Source organism: Seriola aureovittata, chromosome 18 (assembly GCF_021018895.1).
Source record: "Seriola aureovittata isolate HTS-2021-v1 ecotype China chromosome 18, ASM2101889v1, whole genome shotgun sequence".
Classification (NCBI taxonomy): Eukaryota; Metazoa; Chordata; class Actinopteri; order Carangiformes; family Carangidae; genus Seriola; species Seriola aureovittata.
The window spans coordinates 12,213,526-12,223,378 of record NC_079381.1 but is presented as its reverse complement, the minus strand read 5'-3'; the positions used below and the strand labels follow the sequence as shown (position 1 = coordinate 12,223,378).

At 41.4% G+C, this 9,853-nt stretch overlaps 1 protein-coding gene across 1 annotated transcript; it reads left to right on the top strand.

Moving 5' to 3' along the window:
• Positions 1-910: 910 nt before the first annotated feature.
• slc5a1 (solute carrier family 5 member 1) lies at positions 911-9,008 on the top strand. The gene is made up of 15 exons (XM_056403250.1): positions 911-1,100; positions 1,672-1,743; positions 2,085-2,189; positions 2,504-2,563; positions 2,650-2,754; positions 2,889-2,994; positions 3,484-3,564; positions 3,684-3,892; positions 5,122-5,257; positions 5,412-5,519; positions 5,627-5,777; positions 5,880-6,048; positions 6,928-7,143; positions 7,271-7,370; positions 7,512-9,008. Exons 1-15 carry the CDS (start codon positions 963-965, stop codon positions 7,724-7,726), a joined length of 1,971 nt encoding a protein of 656 aa, XP_056259225.1. The 5' UTR covers positions 911-962; the 3' UTR covers positions 7,727-9,008.
• The last annotated feature ends 845 nt before the right edge of the window (positions 9,009-9,853 follow it).

The following is a 9,853-nucleotide window of genomic DNA, read 5'->3' as shown; positions in this document are numbered from 1 at the left end:
TTTATTGTTGTCGTTTTTGTTTTTTGTCCTTGGTGATTTGTTATTTTGTTTCTTTGATGTTACTTTTGTATCGAATGTGCCCCTGTGTTTCAGTGTTTGCTAGCATGACTGTAAACTATATACCGACAATGTATTTTAAAAACATGAAGATGGTTGTCTTCTAATTTTCTGTTAAAGCCTTCCCTCAAACTTCAGCCTTTCGAGTAATAATTAACACACAAACACTCAATTGTATGACAGATGTTTAGTGTTCCCTGTGGGTGGGGTGAAGTCGGGGGTTAAGTGCTTTTTGTACTTACAGTAATGTGAAAATATTTCCTTGTTGGTAGGACGTATTTAGAATTTAAATTAGTGTGTGGGGGCAGTGAGAGGATTATTTAACACAGCTTTTATGAGTTAACATACAGTAACCAAGTCTTATTTGTCTCAGAAGGCAGCGAATCAGTTTTGTTGGATTTTTAAAAAAAAAAGTTTTTCTTTTTTCTATTCTGTTTTTCTAATTTACAGGAAACTGCTTTAGTCGTGTTGTTTCTGTGTTATATCTGTCATCATATATGTTTGGACTGAACCAAACTGAAATGATCTAGAGTTTATCTGTAGGTTCTTTGTTTTAAAGGAACACATGAGGTATTTCCTTGTAGGTTGATGATTAACAATTTTATTTGCTTAAAGTTACACATTTTTACACATTTCATTGTCAGTTCCACAGTCTTGTAGCAGCGAGGTTTATTTGTGCATCCAAATACACTTACAACCAAACACAATTTCTATTTATTAGATAAACGCACTCTCTCACTTGCTGTCTCTCTTACACACACACACACACACACACACACACCCACCCTCCCATCTTTCCCCCCCACACACACACACATATTCAGAGGCAGTATAAAAGCAGGTGTTCCAGTCAAAGAGGAGCAACTCCAGCAGCACTTCTGTACTCTGGTCACCCTCACAGGAAAATGTCTAACGATTACTTTGGATTCTCCCTCATAAGGAGCAATGCAAGAGCCAACAATGCCACCGTGGCCCTTAACAATCCAGCAGATATCTCCGTCATTGTGATTTACTTTGTGGTTGTCCTGGCTGTCGGAGTATGGGTGAGTTGTCCAGTATTTTTAGGCGACCATTCTTTAAGTCCTTCTTGCCTGTGAATAGTTAACTTGTCACCAGCTTCAAAGCTGTGAGAGTTGAACCGTTATTTTATTTCATTCCATGAAATGGAAAAGACGTTTTGTCTGTATTTGAGCCACAATGGAAAATCTAATACTTATTATATATGTTGGACAAGTCAAAATAATCATTATAAAATGCATCTCACTTTTAGCCACAAAGTCCTTGTTTTTAACACCTTTATAGGACTGGGAGTGGACGGATATTGTGCAATGACAACACCTGACTGTTTGTTTTATAGCAGATAAGAAGATTTTTACACTTCAGAATGCACGTGTTTTGTTAAATTGCATCCATTTATTAATGTTAGTAATGCTACTGTGATATTTTTTAGATGTATACATGCAATGATTCTGTTGCAGCAGCTGTGTATCAAATAAAATGTGGTCATTAACAAATATGCAGTGAGTGAGTTTTGAAGTAGTGTGCGACTATCTGTAGCTGTTTTTCGCAAACGCATTTCTCCATTGTCTGAAATGTTCACCTCTCCTGTTGCAGGCTATGGTTCGCACCAACCGAGCCACTGTCGGTGGCTTCTTCCTGGCAGGGAGGAGTATGGTGTGGTGGCCGGTGGGTAGAGTCACTTCCATGATTGTTAAGATTAATTTCTTAATAATTCCAATCTACAGTAGATGTAGTGTTATTATGACAGTACTTCAGTACTCCAGTAAAATCAGGTTTTGTTAGAGTAATTAGGTGTGTAGATCATCAAGTATTTCTATTACACTGATTACATAATACCATAAAAGTGCAGTCATCTGGAATCCTCAATCCGCCCTGTAATTATTTTTTTTTTTTTTATCCATTTGATGCCATTCTTGTTATCAAATGCACTCCAAACAAACTTGTGACAATTTTGGAAATGATGCACCCTCATCACTGACAGATTCTACTATCTATGCACTCCACAGATCGGAGCATCACTCTTTGCCAGCAACATTGGCAGTGGCCACTTTGTAGGAATCGCAGGGACTGCTGCAGCTTCAGGAATAGCGATTGGTGGATTTGAATGGAACGTGAGTAAAGTGCATCTGATGTGCCAATTAAAACATTATCACTTCTTAGACAAATGTGTTTCTAACCTGTGACACAGATATTATCAGTTGTGTCAGTCAGGTGATCTGATAAGTCTGTACATTATCATGTGAATTTCACCCTGCGGAGGACAGAGCAACAGGGCTTTATCTTTATAGGAGACACTTTAAGTGAAAGGTGGCACTGATTATTTATTGTTTGTGTCCTTGTGTGTGTGTGTGTGTGTGTGTGTGTGTGTGTGTGTGTGTGTGTGTGTGTGTGTGTGGGTGTTTGTGTGCGCGTCTGTGTGTTTCAGGCTCTTATTGTGGTCGTCATTCTGGGATGGCTCTTTGTGCCCATCTACATTAAAGCTGGGGTAAACAGAACACACATGCCATAACATGCCATTTTCATAACAACAGCAATATTAGTAAAACTCTCATGATTTGTGGTTGTGTTTAGGTGGTCACCATGCCTGAGTACCTGAAGAAGAGGTTTGGAGGACAGCGTATTCGAATCTATCTCTCTGTTCTGTCCCTATTCCTGTATGTTTTCACTAAGATCTCAGTAAGTCGCTGTGACATCACATCTTAACCCTCAGCCTCAGCATCTCTCACATGCCAGATTTTTATTTCGTCATTGTGCCCATATTGGACGTTATTGAGTGAAGTGGTGTGTTTTTTCCTCTTCGCTCCACTCAGGCAGACATGTTCTCTGGTGCCATTTTCATCAACCAGGCTCTTGGGTTAAATATCTACCTCGCTGTTGTCATGCTACTACTGATTACTGCGTTGTACACCGTCACAGGTTTGTCCACCAAGGATGCACTCTCTTCCTTTTCCACTGAACTCATAGATCGACATTTTACTCATAAACTAAAGCCAGAAGATGGCCAGTCTTATCTACTTTATGAATGGGATCATGACAGGGGGTAAAGGTGAGGCCATATGTATGTGGATATACATACTCTCTCCCCCTGGCCAGTTTATCGGTGGAGTGTTATTATGGTTAATCACCCATGGACTGCGATAAGCAGGAACTGGCCTTCTGTTGCTGTGCTGTAATAAAGCATCCACACCTGAACTTTATAGCTTTACAGGAAAAATCACTCACAACAACTTACATAACACCACTTTACACTGACTAACTAATTTGGCGAGATGAATTGGATCATGTACAAACATTACTTGACTTTATTTTCTCCATTAAATTCAGTTACGTACATTAGTGGCAATAAAATGTATTGATTTTGAATTAAGCTTTTCTAGCTTGACAACATCACATACTGTGCCTCAGGTGGACTGGCTGCAGTGATCTACACAGACACCTTACAGACCATCATCATGATTGTTGGATCATTCATCCTTATGGGCTTTGGTAATGTGTCTCTTTTTTTAAAATTACTTTTTATGACAGGAAAAATCCTTTTTGTCACAGCAAACTGCTGGAGAGTAAAAATCACTGCAAGTTAGTCTAACCTGTACACACTTCTTCAGCTTTTGATGAGGTGGGAGGCTACGGACGTTTCCAGGAGCTCTACATGGAGGCCATCCCTTCCATCACAGCTAACATCAGTGCAAGCTGCTACGAGCCTCGGGCAGACTCCTTCCATATTTTTAGGAATGCAATTACAGGAGACCTGCCGTGGCCTGGCTTGGTGTTTGGACTCACCATTCAGGCCTTGTGGTACTGGTGCACTGATCAGGTCAGTCAAGCAAATGGACAACAACACTGTGGGGCCATTGTGATAGTGAGCATGCAATACTTGTGCTGAGTCAGCGGCATTTATTACAAAACACGAGTATGAGCAGAAGTTTTACTGCATTCATGGGGACCTGTCACTGACATAATGCATTCCCTGGAGCGGCCCTTACCCTGACCTTAACCATCACAACTGAATGTCTAACCACAACCCTACCTGTAACTTAAACCTAATTCTAATCCTAAAATCAAGTCTTAAAAAGGCTATTTGTAAGTTTTCTATGCCGCCAAATGTGGTTTCTTGCCAGGAGCAGGTGGTGGTGAGACTTGACAAGAGCTTCTGCCATTATTGCGTTTAGAAAACAAAAGGTTATAATATGCCCTCTGAGCAGCGCTACGTTTTCAGACAGGCCGGGGCTAGCTGGTTAGCGTGCTAACTTCAGTAGGAGAAAGGATGTGATAGACACAAGAGTTAACATTGGCATTGCTTTCTACCACTGGAGATAGTTTTTGATGAGTAAAGGAATTAAGTTTGATGCTGAACTTGCAACGTTTCTTCTAGACTGGTAAGTAAACAGCTGTTAATGCTAAGGTTGCTATATGTAGCAATATAGGAAAATATACAAATAGTTCCCTCAACCCTCAAACAACCATTTCAACTTTTTGGTGTCCAGCATTTTGACCCCCACAAAGCCGTCTGACCCCACAAGTATAGTGGGCTCCCAGTCTGCAGACCCCATGAATATAGTAAAACAAGCCCACACACACACACACACACACACACACACACCACACACACACACACACACACACACACACACAGACTCATTCAACTGATTCCTGTGCATTTGTACACACATTTATGTGTTATGACAGCACTCAAGCAATCTGCGCTGGCCTGCTGTTAGTTAGACCTTAATGCACTCCCATAGACTGAGATAAGATAAAGAGACGGACTGACGCTGGACCTCAATGAAGAACTAATCTTGACATCCAGTACACACATGAACACATTATGATCAGCGTCCCTTTATCCCTGCTCAGTTAACACAAGAGAATACTTATCATCAAGCATGTCTGATTGGCTTCTCAGGATTGAGTGGTGTATTTAATCTGCAAATATTTTGAGTGGAACCTGAAATGGAGAGAGTACTGTGAAGCCCACTTCAACCATTTTCCCATCCATTTACCACTGATTGTATCACGGTTCTACTGATCTTTTCCCATCTGTAGGTGATTGTCCAGCGCTGCCTCTCAGCAAAGAATTTATCTCACGTGAAAGCAGGCTGTATCCTATGTGGCTACCTAAAGCTGCTGCCTATGTTCCTTATGGTTTTCCCTGGGATGATCAGCAGGATCCTCTACGCTGGTGAGCGAGTTGTGGCTTGTTGTTTTTTTTGTTTTTTTGAAGCTCATCATTAAGCTCACAGGCTGAAAGCACGACTGCGGCTCATGCATATCTTACTGCAGAGATAATTGGAATATTTCTGAATATCCTGCTGATTTTATTCATGTTATTCTAGATGAGGTAGCCTGTGTGGAACCAGCAGAATGTGAAAAATACTGCGGGGCTAGTGTGGGCTGCACCAACATTGCTTATCCGAAACTGGTGGTGTATCTCATGCCCAATGGTAGGTTCCTGAATACCTTTGTCTGATGTGAATAAAATGCAAACTACAGCCTTTTTCTTAGAGTTATCTTCTTCCTTGTTTTTAATCTGTAATACGATCTATTTCAGGTCTGCGAGGTCTTATGCTGTCTGTGATGCTGGCCTCTTTGATGAGCTCACTTACCTCCATCTTCAACAGTGCCAGCACTCTCTTCACAATGGACATCTACACTAAGATTCGCCGCACCGCCACTGAGAGGGAACTCATGATTGCCGGCAGGTAAAACGCATTTTGCGTTGCGTTCAATCTGGTTTCTAATTATTGTCAAGATTTCTAAGTGCTACTAATTCCATGTGTGTGTGTCCATGTGACTGTGTACAGAGTGTTTATCGTGGCCCTGATTGCTGTGAGCATAGCATGGATCCCTGTGGTGCAGTCAGCCCAGAGTGGCCAGCTCTTTGACTACATCCAGTCCATCACCAGCTACCTCACACCACCCGTTGCAGCAGTCTTCCTGCTCGCCATCTTCTGCAAACGTGTCAATGAGTCTGTGAGTTTCCACTTCAACCATCTATTTAACAGTCTACGACCAAGCTAGTGGCTCTATGAGGTTGTAATTAAGTACATCGGTGCTTTGAGCTACTGTCATCATGCTAACATGTTCACAATAGAGTGCTGCAAGAATGAGGCTAGCATTTTAGCACTGCCGGTTCCCTCGTCCTAAGGTTTTTTCAGTGGGTCTTTGGTCAGATGCCGGAAATAAGGTCTGTGTTAACACAAGCTGAAGACATTTTGACATTTTATTCTATGACATAAAACATGTCAGAAGATATCCGAGTCGTGATTTCTTTAAGCTTTTACACTAACCGGTCCACTTGGACAGCCTTGTTGTATTTATACATTTGCAAACTATTACTTTTTAAGAGGATGGGCTTTTGTAGAAGAGGTAAGAGCTAAATCAAACTACGAGTTGAAAGTTTAGGAGTGGTGACATTGAAGTCACGCGACCGTGGTGTAGTTTGTTTATAGCCCAACATAGGTTTTTTACTCATGGCAATTGTATTTAGGCTTCAAAAATCATAAAATTGGTGTACATTTGTGAAAATGATCTTGCTGAACAAAATGTGTAGGTATCATAAACTTTTGTTTGTCACAGAGATTTTTTTTTTCAATAATCAAAAAGCCAATGTAAAAATTCCATTGGCTTTTTGTTGAGGGAACCAGGGAGATGCTATCTTCCGAGTTGGCCTACACAAACACGATTCCTTCGGCACTCTATGATAATATTTTTACATGGTGCATGTTTCATATGTTAGCATTCTACGTATCAGTATTAATTGTCACATCTAAATCTTAGCAAGAAAGCACCACATTTTCTACACTTCATACAATCACTGTAATCACAATAATTGTTTCTTTCCTTCCTCAGGGTGCATTTTATGGCCTCATTATTGGCCTTTTTATTGGCCTGTCCAGGATGATAGCTGAGTTTGCTTATGGGACAGGAAGCTGTGTTAATCCCAGTAACTGTCCCACCATCATATGTGGAGTCCACTACCTCTACTTCTCCATCATCCTGTTCGTTGTCTCCTGTATCATCATCCTGGGAATTTCTCTCATGACCAAACCCGTCGATGACAAGCATGTACGTGATTACTGTGAGATAAGTCTGGATAAAAAATTAATTTCCACAAACCATTCACTGGAAGAAACTGCCATGACTGACGTCATAAATATTTTGTTTCGACCCATGCAATGTGTTGTTTGTCTAGTTGTATCGACTTTGCTGGAGCCTGAGGAACCGCACGGAGGAGAGGGTGGACCTTGAACAGGATGACTGGGTTGATAACCACGACCATATGGAAATAGAAGGTAATCAGCTGACAGTATACAGTATATACATAGATGGGTGCACTCCAGTATGTACACACACACACACACACACACACACACACACACACACACACACACACAAGCAGATTTTCCTCATCGTTCTTGTCTCTTCCATCACAGAGCCAGAGGAGGAGCCAGGCTTGTGCAAGAAGGCAGTGATGTGCTTCTGTGGCCTGGAGCAGAAAAAAGCCCCCAAGCTGACTCCAGACGAGGAGGCGGAGCTGCAGAAAAAGCTCACAGACACCACTGAGGTGCCTCTGTGGAGGAATGTTGTCAACGTCAACGCGATCATCCTCCTGTGTGTGGCTGTTTTCTGCCATGGCTTTTTCGGTTAAAGAAACTCGACTGACTCCGGTTGCTCTCGAACACAGGATGACAGGATTTTACATGAATGTAATTTATAACCAAACAAACCAGACAGGAGACACAACCCACTAAAATAAGATAATGCACTTGCAGACCTTTCTATACTCTTGTATGGCTACTGAACTCCCCCAGAACATAAAATATATTTTTGCTAAGTAAGTGACTGTCTAAAACGCTGAAAATATTATATGATTCTTTTTTTTAATGATTTTTAACGGTTAACTTTTCCTGGTATTTTGTGCTGCTGAATTAATCAGTAAACCATACTATAAATATTAACATGTATTGCATTTAAAACGTATTAATATTGTGCATAAATATTCACACATCAGTATGCTACACACTGACCTGACCCCCTGCACAACTGTAGCTCCTCCAGTCTTAACTGTGAGTTTTCTTTCTTGTCTTTACTGTTGTGTAAGCATAATGAGAGAGGGCAAGGGTGGCTCTGGAAAACAGCTCATGAATGAAGCTGAAGGATGACTCACGCTGCCTTCACGTTCACCATGCTGCACTAACCGTGGAAAGCTTGCTGCCTTAAATCATGAAAAAAGAGAGATCAAGTGATAAAAGACATGCCAGTAAATTACCTGTAAGATTTTAATTAATGTATTTGCTACCTCATTCTACCTAAACCTTGTGTTGTGTGTGTGCTCAAAGTCCATGAGTGCTGTCACTTCTTAAATCTATGCACTTTGCTGTATGTTGTTTTAGGCGTTAATGAATAAAAACATCTCAGGGAAAAAGGGCTGTGAATTACTCAGTCACTGTCTGACTCTCTTTACTTCCCTCTGGTGGTTCACTGTCATTCCTGCTGAAAATGTAAGACACTGGTTTGCTGTTTATTCTACTACACATCACATTTCTGCTTAAATCTGCTCTTACTGAGGTAAATTCTCTCAGACATCCACATGGATGAAGGAACGCCACCTTCGTCTAAACCTCTGTGAATGAACTCTTGGTCACCCCGGCCAACCAATCACTTCATCATAATACCAAAATCGTCTCTTCATCTCTCACCCCAACCAAGGTCACGAGAACCCTGTTTGATAACCAGCTATCCCTCCTGACCATGTTGCATTTGTCTCCTGGTTGTGCCGCTTTGTAACATACAACATGAGGAAAATCAGGCCTTATCTGACTCAGTATGTCACCCAGCTCTTGGTATAGGCCATAGTTATCTCTCATCGCGACTTCTACAGTGCCCTTCTGGCAGGCCTCCCTTCACATGCAGTGAACCCCTGCAAGATGGTCCAGAGGCATGAGCACGTCTGGTCTTTGATCAGCCAAAGAGGCCACATGTCACTCTGCTGCTCACTGACCTAAACTGGCTACCCATGGCCACCAGTATCAAATTCAAGTCACTAATGCTTGCCTACAGAGTGACTTCTGGGTCTGTACCCATCTGCTTAAACTCAGTCATACAGCCTCATGCTCCTTCGCGGCAACTGCATTCCTCCAGTGAATGTTGTCCGGCATTGCCATCCCTGCACACAAGGCAATTGTAGTCCAGATTGTTCTTGTTTGTGGTGGAACAAGCTACTGAATGCCATCAGAGCTGGGGCGTCCCTCTCAAGACCCTCTTGAAGACTCATCTCTTCTGAGAGCATCTCTCTGCTAATATCCTAACATGCCTAACTAGCATTTACTGTGCACTTTGGGGGCACTTCTCTACCTGATCTCCTTGTACTGCACCTTATTGAACAGATTTAGTATTAATACTTACTTCAAGGTCCAATGATTAAAGATAAATGTAAATGCAATTTAAACTATCTTTAATGTGCCTACAGTAAATAAATGCTGATAACCTACACACGTCACTTTTTAATTTACCACAGGACTTGTAAATCATTCCCGTTACGATGAATTTATTATCTTTTATCACTAACTCTGTGGTTAATGTGTGAGTGAATAGCACAAATGTAGCCTTGAATATGAGCACCGCTGTTAAAATCATTTATTATTTCTGCCTTGGACTTACATGTTTTGTTCCTTGCAAATGGCCCTTGTCCATACTCTATATCCCTGCCTAATTCTCCATCAGCTGCATATCACTTTATATCTGTTTGTCCAGCAGTGATTTTGTTGAGCCACGC

Bases quoted from the DNA above. Each gene is read 5' to 3' on its own strand.
- slc5a1 (XM_056403250.1), top strand. From the start codon at position 963: ATGTCTAACGATTACTTTGGATTCTCCCTCATAAGGAGCAATGCAAGA. The intron at 1,101-1,671 runs GTGAGTTGTCCA...CTCCTGTTGCAG, and splicing joins TCCTGGCTGTCGGAGTATGG to GCTATGGTTCGCACCAACCG. The intron at 2,995-3,483 runs GTTTGTCCACCA...ACTGTGCCTCAG, and splicing joins TGCGTTGTACACCGTCACAG to GTGGACTGGCTGCAGTGATC.